Source organism: Myotis yumanensis, unplaced genomic scaffold (genome assembly GCF_028538775.1).
Source record: "Myotis yumanensis isolate MYYU_CA2020_CCGP unplaced genomic scaffold, mMyoYum1.0.hap1 SCAF_7, whole genome shotgun sequence".
NCBI classification, from domain to species: domain Eukaryota; kingdom Metazoa; phylum Chordata; class Mammalia; order Chiroptera; family Vespertilionidae; genus Myotis; species Myotis yumanensis.
The window spans coordinates 17936098-17953793 of record NW_027223758.1 but is presented as its reverse complement, the minus strand read 5'-3'; the positions used below and the strand labels follow the sequence as shown (position 1 = coordinate 17953793).

General features: G+C 42.7%; 1 protein-coding gene across 1 annotated transcript in view; it reads left to right on the top strand.

The window, feature by feature from the left end:
- Nucleotides 1-17696, top strand: part of DTD1 (D-aminoacyl-tRNA deacylase 1) — a 151362-nt gene that overhangs the window by 34291 nt on the left and 99375 nt on the right. Inside the window, exon 4 of the mRNA XM_070419857.1 lies at nucleotides 928-1034. Coding sequence (XP_070275958.1) covers nucleotides 928-1034 — 107 coding nt within the window. The remainder of the gene's footprint in view (nucleotides 1-927; nucleotides 1035-17696) is intronic.

Below are 17696 nucleotides of genomic sequence, written 5' to 3'. Positions count from 1 at the left end.
CTTCTTTTTCCCTTACACTATGTGGGCCAGTTACAGGGATGTTTATGAGATGGTTTTGAGGGATCCTCCTAACCTTTTTTCCTTTATATTTAAATTGTTTAAAAATTATGAAACATATGGAAAATGGATACCTGTGTACTCACTACCCAGTTGGTCATATTTATTTCAGATCTCTCTCAAATCCCACCACCTCTACCTTCTCTTCCATATGAATGTTGTTACTATCCTGTGTTTGCATTTGTCTTTCCTGCCTATGTTTTTTGGATACACACACACACACACACACACACACACGGATATATATATCCATAAATAATGTAACTTGTTTTGATGTTTAGAAGTATCATATAAATGATATAATGATGCATCCTTCTACAAGTTCCTTTATAAAGATTGCATTATGTTTTTGAGATTTGCCATGTTGACAGATGTGGCTGCCTTACAGTATTCCATTGAGGAATGAGGTAGTGTTTATGCATTCATTCCCCCACCAAGGAGACCGTTAGATTGGCCCACTTCTTTCTTTTATAAACACTGCCAAAATGAACCTTTGAGTGTTTCCATTTGTTTAGGAGTTTCTAGAGTAGTCTCACCAAAGAATTCAAGGTTGTAGGCTTCGTTCACCTTGAACTTTACTGCGTACAGCACCAAAATGCCCTCCAAGTGCTTATACCAGTTTACTCTCCTGCCATTTTTCAGTCCTTTAACCCACATTTCCCCCACCCTTCATGTTTGCAGGTCCTTTCATTCTTGCCAAGACTGTAGGGTGTGTGTGGTACCCCTGCTGTTTATTTTGTATTTACCCCACCGCTGGTGGGGTGGACCATCCCTGCTCCCCAAGCTTCTGATTACACTGAGATAGTTGTGCTTTATAGATGGGTAATCTGGGGTCTCCATCTCTTGAAACTGTTTGAATTGCTCTTTCAGATGGCAAATTTGGTGCCTACATGCAAGTCCACATTCAGAACGATGGGCCTGTAACCATAGAACTGGAATCTCCAGCTCCTGGCGCTGCTACCTCCGACCCAAAGCAGGTAAATCTGGCACTGGGATTTGTTCCCTGGGTGCCTGTAACATCGTTTGGCTTCAACTTCGTCCCTGGAGCAGTTCTCAATCTGTGGTGGACACAACACTTCATTGCACAATTTATTTTAATACATCCCTTCTCATCTGCTCACACCTGCCCCCATAGTGCTGTGGCAGGCAGGGACCGCACTTCTGCCTTGCCTCCTCCTGACTTTGGAATCCAGAGAAAATGCCCTTTACAGAGAACTGTTCTTTCTGTTCTCTGGCGAGGTGCTTTTTCACCCACATGCCACTGGGTGGCAGCAGAGTAGCGGCACAACTCCCCTTGGCTCTGGATTGGCAGGTTCGCCCATTCAGAATGGCTACCTGGAGTGGGTTTTATTCCAGGTGTAAGCAGATGTGTCAGCCGAGGTTCTTTGTAAAACCTCATGTCTCTAAAGCAATATCTGACCTGGATTTGCTGCCAACTCTGTAAGCTTTCAGAAAACATTAAAATTAAACTTGAGAAAGGAGCTCTGTTGATCGTCTTTGTAACGTGTGGTTCTCTCATAGATGCTCAACACTTCTAAAGGCTTTAATTAACACAAACACTTAATAGCCTTCCAGACAGGGGAGCGGGCAGGCAGAGGAGTGAGAACTGAAGGGACGTTCCTGTTATTGCCTCCCTCCCTTGCTAAGAGGCTGGGAAGCAGAATGATGCAATAGATGGGGGGAAGCATCATATAAACTTAAAGCTCTATGACCTGTTCAAAGTTATAATTTTCACAGGGAACATCACCTTTCTCTTTTGTTACTGATTCTTGTCTTGACAGAGAAGCAGGAACATGTCTGATGCAGCAGTGCTAGACTTCAGAGGTGATAATTGAGGTCCCTGGAATTACCGATAACATTAAAGAAATCACAAAACATCCACATGAAAATTTAAACTTTTTATACTGAAATAATTTGAGACAGAAAATTGAAAAAGGAGTCAGAGTTCTCATAAACCCTTTACCCAGATCCCCTGAATTTTGCTGTCTTTCATAGTCATAGTACACTGATCAAAACATTGAAATTAATATTAATACAATACTGTTAACTACACGACAAACCTTATTTAAATTTCACTAGTTTTCCCCAATGTCCTTTTTCTGTTTCAGGATAATCTCACGTTGTATCCAAGTAGTCTTCTCCAGTCTGTGACAATCCCTCTGTCTTTCCTTTTCTTTCATGGCCTTGATACTTTTCAAGACTACTGGTCTGCTGTTTTGAGGCATGTTCCTCAGTTTGAGTTTCCTGCAATTGCATTGAGATTTTGTACTTTGACAGGAATAGCAAGTAGCACAGAAGTGATCTTGTGCCCTTTTTAGTGTATCATAGGAGTTTCATGATATTGAATTGTCTTATTACAGGTGATGTGAACGTTGATTCCTTGGTTAAGGTGGAGTCTGCAAGATCTTTTCACTCTACAATGAATTTCAACCTCTTTTCCTTCGTCTGTCCTCTTGCTCGTTCATAGCAGTTGACTCTTTTTCTGTTTCACGGAGAAAGGAGCTATTGGTTGGCACTGACCCTGCCTCTCCATTCCCTCTTCCTGCCCTGGCACCTGAGCTGTCTTTCCTCGTGCTGAGGCCAGCATCCCCCCGCCCTGGACTGGTGCATAATTTGTGAGGCTCAGTGCAAAATGAAACTGAGGCAGCCCCTTGTTCAAACATTTTAAGGAATCTGAAGTTGGTGACAGCAGAGCATTAAACAAGGGTGGTGCCCTTCTGAAAGGGGGCCCTGCCTGTGATTGCACAAGTTGTGCACCAGTGGAGCCAGATTAACGAGGGCTATGGAGCCCTTCTCACCCTTCCCACCCTCCCCTTCTACCTTCTCGGCAGCCAGTTTGTCTCTCTCACTCATTTGTGTCTTTTAAAAAATATGTTTTTATTGATTTTAGAGAGGAAGGGAGAGGGAGAGAGATAGAAACATCAGTGACGAGAATCATTGATCAGCTGTCTCCTGCATGCCCCCCACTGAGGATCAAGCCCGCAACCCAGGCATGTGCCCTGACCCGGAATCGAACCATGACCTCCTGGTTCATGGGTTGACGTTCAACCACTGGACCACACTGGCCAGGCCCACTCATTTGTCTTAATCCCATTGGCTTAAAAATTTTTTTTATATACTGTGTCCTTATTCCTCCATTGTCCCCCCACCCCCTCAGTCCTGCCCTCACCCTCACCCTCACCCCCTGTTGTCGGTATCCATTGCTTATGCTTATATGCATGCATGCAAGTCCTTTGGTTGATCTCTGCTCCTTACCCCCATCCTCCTCTACCTTTCATTTGAGGTTTGAGCATCTGATTGATGCTTCTCTGTCTCTAGATCTGTTTTTTTTCATCCACAAATGAGTGAGATCATGTGATATTTATCTTTCTCTGACTGAGCCCGCAACCCAGGCATGTGCCCTGACCCGGAATCGAACCATGACCTCCTGGTTCATGGGTTGACTCTCAACCACTGGGCCACACCAGCCAGACTCACTCATTTGTCTTAATCCCATTGGCTTAAAATTTTTTAAAAAAATATATTTTTATTGATTTCAGAGAGGAAGGGAGAGAGAGAGAGATAGAAACATCAATGATGAGAGAGAATCATTGATCAGCTTCCTCCTGCAAGTCCCACACTGGGGATCAAGCCCACAACCCAGGCATGTGCCCTTGACCAGAATCAAACCTGGGACCCTTCAGTCTGCAGGCCAACACTCTATCCACTGAGCCAAACCCACTAGGGCCCGTTGGCTTTTAAATATTCCCAGGGATCTCCAATTGAGAAGTACCTCCATTATCTTCCTTCTTGCTGCCTCTTCAGTGTACTACTCTCATCTGCAGAGACTCTCACTGAGTTCCCCAGCGGCCTGCATGTTGCTTTGTTTCATGACTGTGAACTTCAAGGCCCACCTGACCCGACCACTTAGCAGCTCTTGTCACTGTTGCCCTCTTGCCCCTGGAAACTGTCTTGGCTCTTGTTTCCCAGGATACTGCTCTCTCCCAGTTTTCCTCTTGCCTCTGGTGGCTCCCTCTGGTTTTATTTTTTCATTATTCTGTAGTTTTGATGGATTGTTCTACTTTAATTGTATTTGAATAAAAAAATGTAGTCAAGTTTTTGTTCATTCTGAGTATTTTTCTAGAAGTGGTAGCGTATGGTAATACTTCATATCTTTAGGATCTTCAACCTTCTTTCAACTAGTGCCTCCTCTTTTCATCTCCTCCCCTCCCCTTTATTAATCCTCACCAGAGGATATGTTTTTAATTGACTTTAAAGAGAGAGGAAGAGAGAGAAACATCTCTTGGTTTTCTGCAACCTAGGCATGTGCCCTGACTGGAAATGAGACCCGTAACCTTTTGGTGTATAGGACAATGCTCCAAACCAGCTGAGCCGCCCAGCGAGGGCTCTTTTCTTCTTTAAAACAAAAGCAAATAGGCACACATTTTTAAACCTCCAAGGCATGCTAACCTAACCTATTAGGATAAGAAAATCTTTTATTAGTTATTTCTAAATCTTTTAGAAGCCTTTTTCTCAATTGTCCTGTGTGAGTTACAATTATTTATACAAATTAGCTGACCCTGAAGTCTCAGACCCTGGAAAACTGCGCAGATGTCTGTCCTCTGGCTGTCCAGTAGGTGGCGACGAGTAGGCATGGAAGGGGCCCATGTGATGGTGGCTGCTGGCCTTACCTATGGCCTTTCCCTGCCTTCTACCTTTCCATTCTCAATAAGAAGGCACTCCCTTTGGGCAGATAGCTAATTTGTTTATTTTTATGTTGGTAGGAAGACTGCAGCCAAATTATTATTTTTAAAATTTTTATTTATTTTTTCATTATTGATTAAGGCAGTAGTTCTCAACCTGTGGGTCGCGACCCCTTTGGCGGTTGAACGACCCTTTCACAGGGGTCGCCTAAGACCATCCTGCATATCAGATATTTACATTACGATTCATAACAGTAGCAACATTACAGTTATGAAGTAGCAACGAAAATAATCTTATGGTTGGGTCACAACATGAGGAACTGTATTTAAAGGGCCAGAAGGTTGAGAACCACTGGTTAAGGTGTTACATATGTGTCCTTATCGCCCCATTGGTCCCCCCGCTCCACTCATGCCCTCACCCACCTGGTGTCTATGTCCACTGATGAGGCTTATATGCATGAAATACAAGTTCTCTGGTTGATCTCTCCCCCTTACTCCCACCCTTCCCTACCTTCCCTCTGAGGTTTGACGGTCTGATCGATGCTTCTCTGTCTCTGGATCTATTTTTGTCCATCAGCCAAATTCTTTTTAGTGATAGGTTGACAAGCATTTCTATCAACTGAGCTTTTAATTCTAAGTGTTTTATTTTCCCATATGATTCAGCTACTGTAGTAGTGAAAACTGCATACATTACAAAGGAATGATTCCTTTGACAAGTTTTTAAATGTAGGTTCTTTAAACCATCTGAACAAATGAACAATGTGTGTGTGTATATATATATCAAGTGTCTTTTTTGTATACAGCGGTGTGGTGGGCACTGTGAGGCCGAGAAAGACGTGAGGCCGCATAGTCCCTGCTCTCAGGGGTCGGTTTAGGGCAACATGAACTTGGAAGGTTAGTAACAGTGAAAGAGGTAAGGAATGGTATGTGTCAGTTTAGACATGCCACAGCCCATCATGTCAGGCTTTTCTTAAAGCTGAGGCCGGAGTGCCCAGCCTTCTGTGGTTCTCTGTTACCTGCTTTACAGCCAGCAGTTCCTCACTCTCTTACGCTTTACCTAATCTTGCCTCCGTCTGTTCTAAGAACAGGTTGAGCTCTTTCCTACGTCTGGGCTCTGGGCTCAATGTCAGTGTCTCCTCCTCAGAGGAGGTCCTCTGACCCCCTTGATTCCAGCAAGCCCCTGCCGGCTACTCTGTCACGCTGCTCTGATGATTTATGTCATAGCACTTAGCACCATCTGTTATCTGCTTGTTTCCACGCTCCTCATCTGTCCACACCCTCCTACCATTTAAGCTTCCTGAGTCTTGTCTACTGCTGTGCTCACCCCACGAGGTGAGCCTGGTTGTAGTTGGTTTTGGAATCATGTGTCATGGGCCTGTGAACTGTGACATCTGTGAATGTCCTGCGTTCTGAGCAGGCTGGTGCCACTGCTGTCGCCACTGAGCTGGAGAGGCCTCCCGGGGACTGGAGGTGTTAGCTGACCTTTCAGGATGCAGAGGAGAGGAGGCATCTCAGTTGCTGTTTCTAAGCTTTTGCTGCAAATAGAGGTAGGCCATTGTTTGTACGAGTCCCAGGGCTCTATTCTGGGTGAGGCAGCTACTGCTGTGAAGACCGGACTGGTGAAGGTGACTAGTTGTTTGCCTGCCTCAGCCAGATCTGTTTTTGGAGCTGGCACTGAAGCCTCTGCCGTTTTGCCATGGCTGCATCACACTGTCCAGAGCACTTATAGGCTGCTGTGTAGTCCCATCATGCGCCCTGACAGTGAGAAGTCGGAGGAAGAGATTACATTCTTGCTCTGAAGGACATACTTCTAAAGGGAATAGGGAGTGGAAGTGGTAGCAGAACCACCAGACAGAAGCTGTTCTCCCTGTTGCATTTAAAATATATATATTTTTATTGATTTCAGAGAGGAAGGGAGACGAGAGAGAGATAGAAACATCAATGATGAGAGAGAATCATTGATTGGCTGCCTGCTGCATGCCCCCTACTGGGGATCGAGCCCATAATCCTGGCATATGCCCTTGACCGGAATTGAACCCAGGACCCTTCAGTCCCCAGGCTGACACTCTATCCACTAAGCCAAACCAGCTAGGGCTGCATTTTTATGGAAGAATGTGATCCTGGTAGGCACATCCTGATTATTACTTAGAAAGGATTGCTGAATGTGAATTCTTCTGTGGGTGACTAGATATTGGGAGATTTTAATACCCTGGTCAGCCATTCCTGACAGTAGAAACTTTTTCTTGCTCTTGTTTTAATCTTAAATGCTTTCTCTTTAGTTGGGGGCGGGGGTTTGCCTGGGTCTCACATGGGTGGGGTTGCATGTGTAGGGGAGCAGATGGGGGTTTTCCTGGGCAGAGGGGCATTTATAAGTGAAGGGCTCTTCCTGGAGCCCAGGACCCACCTAGTTTATAGTGTTGCCATTAATAATTTATATTCTCATTTATTTAATGGAATTGAAAGACTCCCTAAATTGAAATGCTGGAAGGAGATGAAGAAATAAACTTTCAGATACTCTTTGAATTAGCTCACGTGGTTGTTGATAAATCACTGGGGTAAGCTGACCAGTGAAAAATGGTACCTGGTTTCTAATTTTATGATTCTCGGAATATCGCCATCACTCTTATACTCCTTTCTATACACTTGTCTTATCATCAGCATTCATCATTATGCCTGGAAACTGGAATGTCCAGATCAAGACATTCATGATTTCTGTAGAATTGGGAAGAAAGAAGTAGGGCAGAGAGTGAAGTGGGGAAAATAACTCCTATTGATTTCATTTATTTGTTCTTCCAGTGACAGGGGCAGCATTTTCAGTGATACTTGCTGTGGAATCCAGACTAGGACATAGGTGGCAGCCCCATCGTAGGTGCACAAAGATGGGCTCACAATTCCTATACATTTCAGTTTGAGGGACAAATCTAATGAGCAGTATTCTGAATATAAGTAAGAATTATGTTGATGCCCTTAAGTTTGCATTTCTTTTTTTTGATTTCAGAGAGGAAAGGAGACGGAGAGAGAGAGAAACATCAATGATGAGAGAGAATCACTGATCTGCTGGGGATCAAGCTCACAACCCCAGGCATATGCCCTGACTGGGAATTGAACCATGACCTCCTGGTTCATAGGTTGAGGCTCAACCACTGAGTCATGCCGCTGGGCTACATTGCTTCATAGAAGAACCTTTATTTAATGTAGGTTTCCTTTTTAAAATTTTGTTTTTAGAGTTGAACTCCAGATGCTAGTTCCTCAATTTCTGTTGGTTTCAACTCAGTTTTTGCGTGGCCTGAGCCAACTTGCCACAAGAGTGTGCTTCTGAGTCTGGTTGCCAAAATGATACTGAGATCCTGTCATTTATTCTGATGATTAGTTCATTTTGTTGCATTGATTTATTGAACACACATTGACTGAGGGTCCAGTTTGTTTGTACTGAAGTGTCACTAAAACAAAAGTGGATTAGCAAGAGCGTCTCCGTGACAGAGTTTTTGTTATTATTCTTGTTCATCTTTGTCACAGTGTCATGCTGGGCATGGCCGTGACCCTGAGTCCTGGGTCCTCACCTGCCGCACAGAGGGCTTCCCAGCATGGCAGGGCTAGCACCTGCCAGACCTCTTGGGCTGTGGGGATCAGCTCTGGTTTTTCTTCAGTGTGAACACCCACTTTCCTGAGTTAGGAAACAGCACAGCCCTCTTCAGAGAGGATTGGGTGTGCAGGCGGGTTGGCTCCTGACCTCCCTCAGCCCTGAACTCTGCCCACTAGCAGCCAGAATGTGGATCCTGCCAGTGGGGGTACCCTGTCCGGGGCATGCATATCTGGCTGGCAGGAAAGATTGGGATCCTTGTAGACGTTTGTAGATGTTTCTGAGCAGGCTGGCTTTTCCTAGTTGGGGAAGTGTAATGGATCGCTTTTATTTCAGCATTTTAATTTGTTCCCATATAGACAATTGAACCAGCTGGTACACCATAGAATTAAAAAGAAGCCTTTCCAGGAGATACGTACGTGCCTGTGCCTCTCTGCCTGGGGACCCACTGATGGATTGACCACTCAATTGACCTTCATCTGACCTTCTTAAATCCATAGCATACAATACCAAAATTGCAAACGTTTAAGTTTGTTCCCTGCTATTGGAATATGGCTGATAAATTAAAAACTGATATGATCTCCTCTACTACCTTTGACACCTAAAACATTTCTAATCTCCAACTAGAGCAAAACACCTGTTTTGCTTTTAGCAACGCTCTCAGGGCGCTAACGGGTTAATGCATTTAAGGGCTTTATTTATTTGTTCCTGTGTAAGTGTTTTGGGAAGATTCTAAATTATTTTAATTTTCTAATCTCTTTTGTGGATGTGTTAAAAAAGTTGGTCTCTAAGAGAAGGAAACTTCTTACCTTACTGACTTGACCTGCTGAAGATTAACTAGCATCTTATTTTATTCCCAGAGGAGGGAGGTAAAGTTTATCCTCTGTGAATTTGTACATTGAACACAGCAATAATTTAATTAGACAGACTCAAGGCTTAAATTTGGGATTCTCAGCTTTTTAGCTAGTTTAGTAGGTGCTTTCTAGCCTCAGGCAAACGTAAAAGAATGTTGTGTAGGTCAGTGGTGTTTTGTAGGAAGCCTTGTCCAAACATTTGCTTTACTAACATGGAGAAGGAAGAATGATCTGAAGTGATAGAAATAAAAAATGAAGCTCTTCCTATAAGTTTTTCAAAAGGACTGCCAATAGATAAAACACTCAACTGCACAGAAGTGTTTTGCCAACATACCCTAGTTTAGGTGCAGTCTGACTGAAAGGGCTTTATTTTTTGTAATAAGTTGGTATCTAAGAGAAGGTAAGGATGGGTAAGTGGGGTGTGAATTCGGTCAAGTGGACTTCCAGGGGATCACGAACAGCTCTGGGCTTGTCCTCCAAGTTTTTTGTGTATCTGTGTGTGAGTGCCCTTTTCTGGAAGGGTCTAGGACTCTCATCTGATTCTTGGAGGGCCCCCCAAAAGTGGAGGTGCTGGTGGTTTGGGACTGTTGTGTGCAGGGATTTTGTACTCACTCTCCACCAGATTCACTCAGGAAGTGTTCGTGGTCCTCAGAGGCCTGTTTGAGGACCACTGGCTTCAAGCCACTAAGGGTGCATATTAAAATGTAGAATGTTGGCACTGGTCCCCTACCCCCAGGTTTTCTGAACCACAGTTCCTGGCATGTCTGGATGTGGAAGGCAGAAGAGTAGCCGATTTATGTTTTTAACCAGTTCTTCACGAGCTCGTCAAGTACACTGATGTTTGAGACCCATTGGACCTGAGGACATTGGAGATCGCCATTTTTATCTGCTCTAGGTGTTGGTCTCCTCTGGACCACCCTGTCCTCGGCTCCCCCCACCCTCAGCTGAAATGTCTAAGAATACTTTATAATTTATATTACTGCAGCTGCCAGGAAGCAAGATGTCTTGGCTTGATTATTGAGGTCATATGTGAGGCTGTTCTTATTCATCAATGCCCCTCGGCCCCTTAACCACCACCCCCTGTACACACAGCAGCAATGAAAGTATTCCCAAAGCCTTCCTGATACAATTACAGATGTGTCAGGGAAAAGCTGGTAGAGCAACAACAGCTCAATACATTAGTGACTGATGATGGGTCTCTGTGCTGAGTGACAGTGAGGCATGTGCTAGTGGAATAACTTGTTTCTTAAGAGAGATGAACCCACTGAGTGGGTTCCCCAGTGGCGGGGTGAGATTGTAGTGGTATAGCCTTTTAAGATTTTTAGTTGAAAAGCTATTTATAAATCTCTTAGTTTTTTGGGTACCAGACATGGATGGAATACCCTGCTCATCGGTCGACTTATTCATGGGACTAGAATAAAAACTCAGGATGATCAACACTTAAGTCCTTGTTTGGAGAATTTTAATTTAATGAAATGTATAAATGTCAAGGCTTCATGGGCAGCTGGCTAAGCATTTACATTTAAACACACATGGGACATTGTTCAGGGTTCATATTTTATCGTTCGTTTCTAAATCTACGTGTTTGGAGCTTGTCAGAGGGAAAAATAGATTTCTTTTTTGGAAGAATAATTTTCCTGGTGCTCATTGAACTTGGACATTTTGGGAAGTAATTGTCAGAAGGGCGGTAGCAGATCAGACATCCAGGGCTGGAGGAGGTGGTTGTGCCTGGATGCCGTGTGCCTTTGGCTGGTGGCAGGCATGGCAGGCCAAGGGTCTCACAATTGCTACCTGCCTTATTCCATCACCTTAGTCATTCTTGTCAATCTGAAATGCAGAATAGCACTCCCATGAAGATTCTTTACATAGAGTGTTTTACTTTGACTATTTTCCATAAAATGTGAAGTTAATTTCTTTTTCTACTTTTTAATCGTGAAAGTGAATCCCGAAAGCCTCAATTTCTATGGAATGGAAAGATCTGAGTTTGTGGCCTTGTTTCCATTTTCCACTCCTCCTACTCAGCTGGGAACACGCTGCCCACAGAATATGCCCAGCAGTGGCTCTACTCTGAGTCCCTGCACAGTTGGACTACAGAGGGAGGGCACAGGCTGTTATTAAATCCTGGTGTCACTGTTGGGTCATGGAATCTTGAGCAGATAAGTACATTTTCTATAAAGTTTCATTTCAAAATCCAGACTAGATCTGGCTTTATGCTCTGTGTATTCTTTTTTGTTTGTTTGTTTGTTTCATGTTTCCCTTTGCCTCCTTCACTTTCTCCTGGGAAGGGTCATGCAAGTAATGTGTAAATTTGGAAGTGCTAGTTTAGAAATCTTTTTTATTCATAAATTTTTATAGTAGTCCTGGGTAGAAAGGTATTTTTATAGAGACAGTTCTTTTACTGTCTTTTATTTTTCTCATGAGTCCATAAAATAACATTTTTATATCAATTTTTTGTTATATGTAATAGGTAAAATCAATATCCATTAAAAATTAGAAATTTGCCCTAACCGGTTTGGCTCAGTGGATAGAGCATCGGCCTGCGGTCTGAAGTGTCCCGGGTTTGATTCCGGTCAAGGACATGTACCTTGGTTGCAGGCACATCCCCAGTAGGGGTTGTGCAGGAGGCAGCTGATGGATGTTTCTCTCTTATCGATGTTTCTAACTCTCTCTCCCTCTTCCTTCCTCTCTGTAAAAAATCAATAAAATATATTTTAAAAAATTAGAAATTTAAGATACATTAAAGATGCTTTTAACTATAATCTCTCATTCTCAGAGGCAACACCATTAATAAGTTTTATGTATTATTTTCCAGACTTACTAAAAAATGTTTACCCACATTTACACATACTCATAGAAAATACATGGTATCTCTGGGAGTATGTATATCATAAAATTATAAAAATTGTAGTAAAATATACATTAAATAAAACCACTTTAACCATTAAAAATATGTTTTTTATCGATTTTAGAGAGGAAGGGAGAGAGGTAGAGAGATAGAAACATTGATGATGACAGAGAAACATCGATTGGCTGCCTCCTGCACACCCCCTACTGGGGATCGAGCCTGCAACCTGGGCACATGCCCTGACTGGGAATTGAGTCAGTGACCTCTGGGTTCATGAATTGATGCTCAACCACTGAGCCACACCGGCTGGGCTAACCATTTTGCAATTTTTAAGTTTATAATTCAGTGGCATTAAGGACATGTTGTTGTGTAGCCCTCATCACCATCCATGTCCAGAACTTTCTAATTTTCCTAAATTGATATTCTATTCATTAAACACCAACTCTCTATTCCCCTCCTTCCAGCCTGTCTCTGTGAATTTGATTACTTTAGGTATCTCAAATAAGTATAATCATATACTATTTGTCCTTTTGTGTCTGGCTTATTTCACTTAGCATAATGTTTTCAGAGTTCATCTGTGTTATAGAATGTATCACAATTTCATTCCTTTTTAAGTCTGAATAATATTTCATTGTATGTATAAACCACATTTTGTTTAACCGTTCATCTGTTGATGGACCTTTGGGTAGTTTCCAATTTGGCTGTTGTGAATAATGATGCTGTGAACATTGGTGTACAAATATCTGTCCAAGTCCCTGCCTTCAGTTATTTTGTGGAATTGCTGGATCATATTCACAATTCTTTGTTTAAATTTTTGACTAATTGCCCTATTATTTTCCACTATGGCCACACCATTTGCATTCCTACCATCAATGCATAGGGTTCTCATTTCCCAACATCCTTGCCAACACTTAACTTTTCTGTTTTTTATAATAGCCATCCCTATGGACTTTTTTCCTGAACCAGTTGAGAAAAAGTTGCATACCTGATGCCTCACCACCCCTAAAAACATTAATGAATATTTCCTGCAAACAAATGCATTTCTTTTTTTTTTTAAATATATTTTTATTGATTTCAGAGAGGAAGGGAGAAGGGAGAAAGAGATAGAAACATCATTGATGAGAGAGAATCATTGATTGGCTGCCTCCTGCATGCCCCCTACTGGGGTTTGAACCTGCAACCCTGCATGTGCCCTTGACCGGAATCGACCTGAGACCCTTTAGTCCACAGTCCAACACTCTATCTGCTGAGCCAAACCAGCCAGGGCACAAATGCATTTCTTACAAAACACCAAAATACTTATTAAAAGTAGAAAATATCATTGGCATTTTAATACCATTCAATCTTCAGGCCCTATTCATGTTTTAGCAGTTTCCCCAGTAACTAGTCTTTTATAGTGGTTCAGAATCACGTGTTACATTTAATTGTCTTTAGTTTCCTTCATTCTAGATAAGTTCTCAGACTTTCCTTGACTTCATGACCATGGCCCCGTGGAAGAGTACAGGCCAGTTATTTTGAAAAATGTTCCCCAATTTGGATTTTCTTAGCCATTAGATTGAGTGTGTGTGTGTGTGTGTGTGTGTGTGTACACATACCTATGTGTATGTGTGCACATGTTCTTGACCTAAATGGTACTGTATTGCATATGCTGTTCATTTTTTTAAAATAATATGTTTTTATTGATTTCAGAGGGGAAGGGAGAGGGAGAGATAGAAATATCAATGATGAGAGAGAATCATTGATCGGCTGCCTCCTGCACTCCCCACACTGGGGATTGAGCCCACAACCCTGGGCATGTGCCCTTGACCAGAATTGAACCCGGGACCTTTCATTCCGCAGGTCAGCACTCTATCCACTGAGCCCAGCTGGCTAGAGCTATATGCTGTTCTGAAACATTTTTTCCCCCCTACCTAACAATGTCATTTGTTTTGTTATGTCTATAGCTAGTTTATTCATTTTACCGACAAGATAAGATTCTGTCATATGAATATACTATATTTTGTTTAGTAGTTGTTTTTAAAATGGATTTATGGAGTTGTCAGTTTTTTGCTGTTACTAACGATGATGCCAAAATCACCCTTGTTTATTTTTCTTTCTGTGGATGTAGATTTTCTAGGCAATAGGTTTTTATTATTATTTAAAAAATTTGAAATATTTCAAATATGCTAAAAGTATAGAGAATAATATAACAAACCCAACTTTAGTAAATGTTAATATTGGCTCTAGAATTTTAAAAAATATATATTTTATTGATTTTTCACAGAGAGGAAGGGAGAGGGATAGAGAGTTAGAAACATCGATGAGAAAGAAACATCCATCAGCTGCCTCCTGCACACCTCCTACTGGGGATGTGCCTGCAACCAAGGTACATGCCCTTGACCGGAATCGAACCTGGGACCTTTCAGTCCGTAAGCCGATGCTCTATCCACTGAGCCAAAGCAGTCAGGGCGGCTCTAGAATTTTTTAATTTGGTAAACAGTTGTTCCATAAAATAAATGGGAGTTTTACTGTGGCTTGTTGAAAGTTAGTGTCTTACTGAGTTAAATTATTGTTGATGAAATTGCCTCAAAAGTGTGTAGCTTTATTCAAGAGAGAGATATTTTGGGAAAACCACCAGATTTAAAGAACAGAAAATATTAGGCTTATCACTCAGATGTGAACAGTGAATAAAATACCAGGTAGACTCAGCCAACTTTTATTTTAGTCTTTCCTCATGCCTTTTTAATACAATTTAATAAAATGAGACAGGGGGAGGAATCACAAAAGGTTAAGAATAATAGACCTGGAAGCCTTGCTCAGAAAATGGGTGTAGACTCATTTCTCATCATGGATCCATTCCTTGGCTCTGGTGTCAGGTGAGATGAGAAGTGTGTTCAGGAATTCCTTCCAAGACTATTTCAGTACCCAGGATAGATTTTTTTTTTTAAACCTTTAAAAAAAATTGACTTCAGAGTGAAGAAGGGAGAGGGAGAGATAGAAACATCAGTGATGAAAGAGAATCATTAATTGGCTGCTTCCTGCAAGCCCCCTACTGGGGATCGAGCCCACAACCCAGTTATGTGCCCTGACCCCGAATCAAACCTTGACCTTCTGGTTCATAGGTCGATGCTCAACCACTGAACCACACCAGCTGGGCCTCAGGATAGACTTTTGACAAATCAGTTCTGTACCCATATGTGATATTAGGCCAATCAAGGGAAAAAGAAGGAAATGAGACAGGTCAGAGCCCAGCTTACTTCACCACACCATGGGAAACAGAATTCTCTAAAGATAAATAAACATATAAATTCAGGACTTAAAGAGAAATGGCATGTATAGGAGGCATGAGGAATTTTATTGGGGCTGCTCATTTCTTAACCTGAGGAAATGGAGTTACAGAGGAGGATCTTAATTCACATGGCTGCAGGGAGAGATCAGTGTGTCTCTGGATTACAGGGTCTTCAGACCACTTGGAGGTCTCTGCCAGCAGCAAAGGAACGTGGCCAGTTTGTCTTCTCGCCAGTCCAGGAAAATGTTATCCATTTCGAGCTTTGGAGACCTAGTCTCAATACCTAGAAGTGAAGTCTCCGTGTTCTGTTGCTGGGTGTTTCATGGATTTTGCTTTCAATGCTTAATAGCATCCTCAGGAGAATTCCTCTTGGCTTGTCTATTGATAGTAGAATAAAAGGAACCACAGAGGTTTCTTAATATTCACAGCACTAGGATCCTGCTCCTGGCTGATATGGCATCTTTCAGTTTTTGAATTATGCTGCCTGTATCAGGGCTAAGGAGAAAAAGTCTGTGGCCTCCCGCCTGAAAGACAACAGCAATAACAGTAACCACACCCAGGAACTAGTTTGGGTCTTTTATGGATTCACTGTCCACAGTGTTTGAAGTACTATATATTTTATGGCTATAAAAATGGAATATCTGTATTTTAGCATACAGTAGAGTGCATGTAACTTGTTTCAGTAATCAGTTTAGGATTCTGGCATAGATAGTAATTCTGAGGGTTTTTTCCTGCTTCCTTTTTAGGATGCAGAGTATTTGGTATTGGATGTGATGCCGTCTTGGGCCTCAGATTGTTGCTGTAGGTCTTGGAGGCCTGTCGGTGCCACTGTAATGAGTTTCAAGGCTCTGAGAGAGACCAAAGCAGAAATGAGCCCTCTCTAGATAAGGGTGAGAGCAGGACAGCCACATCAGACCTTCACCGGGTACCGTTTCTATGACCATCAAGACCCGTGATAAGCTGGCAGCATTTTTTCTACAAGCGGCTTAAGTACCCATTGTAGAAGAAGAATGTTGTATGAGCTTGTGCTGCAGGTGCACACTGGTGAGCTTGTGGTCAGCATCTCAGCATGGAGGGCAGGCAGGGTTGTTCCCAGGCCTCCTTGTAGCCTCATGTCTACCATTCACCCCATCTGCCTCTTTATTAAAGGCTGGGGGATACATAAAATGCAAAGTATAGCTTTTCCCTTCTTGATTTTCCTTCCTGAAGGCCCTTGAGGAGTGTGAAGGAAGAGAAGAGGAGTAATCCAGAGCAGGACTGGGAGCTGGGTGCCTGTGACCTCTGGCTTGCCTGCTACTAGGTGACTTTGGCCACAATGAGAACCCCTCGGTTTTGGTGTTAGAGGGTTAGGCCAGATGATCCTTTAGGGCCTTTCTAGCTCTGGAAATCTGTGATTCTGTAGCGTTGATGGTTGGCCATTTGTAGGACCTCCTTCCTCATCTGTCCTCATTCGTTCTCTCTATTGACACTGTTTTTCCTTAGGTCTTTATTCTCCTGAAGAAACCCACAACCCCAGGTAGTTTTTAGAGCTCCACTGGAGACTATTAGGAGCCGTGCAGGCAGCGATCTCTGTGCCTTGATGGAAATCAGATGGCAGCAGCGGAGGGCATGTTAATGAGCCATATGGGCCCGTTGTGCTTCAGGCTTTTCAGTCCTGACCTTCTGCCGCGAATCAGTTACATTTGGCTTTAACTTCCCCTCTGCAGAACAAAGTAAAGCCCTCAGAGTGGGGAAAAGGAATTCCTTTGCTCCTCTAATCAATCAACCTAAAAGTCTCAAAGGCCAAGTATTTCAGAAATAACAAATGCAGATAACTTAACATTTGTATTAAAAATCTTTATCTTCCAGATGTATTGGTGTTTTTATTGGCTTTGAGTAGGCTAATTTCTATACTTGATCCATAACTGTATATTTAAAAATTGAATCAGTTACCTCCCTTTGTTTCCTTTCCACAAGTATTTGTTGACCACTTTTCATGTGCCAGATTTTGTGTTAGTCATGCATACAAGAAGAGAAGTAAGGCATGGTTTCTTCACAAGGCTTGTACTTCAATGATATGGAAATCACACTGGGAGGGTTCTGAGAGGGTATTATTGACCTGCTGCTGAGGGAGCGAGTGGAATGCATAGAGCCTTGGGGGGGGAGATGGTCATCAGAACAGGTGTCCAAGAGCAGGTATCAAACATCTGAGTTGAGTCTTGAAGGGTGAGGAAAAGTCGACTAGGTCTGAAAGCTTAGGACAGCAGCTGGCACATTCCTGGAAGAGTGTTAACAAGGGGAGGGAGGCTTGAACCTGCCTGGTGGGATAACAAGCAGTTGAGTCTGGTGGGGCTAGAAGGTGCCAGTGGAGAGGAGGGCGATGAGCCTGGAGAGGCATGCAGATGATGACAGTGTTCAGTGTCCTGCTAAG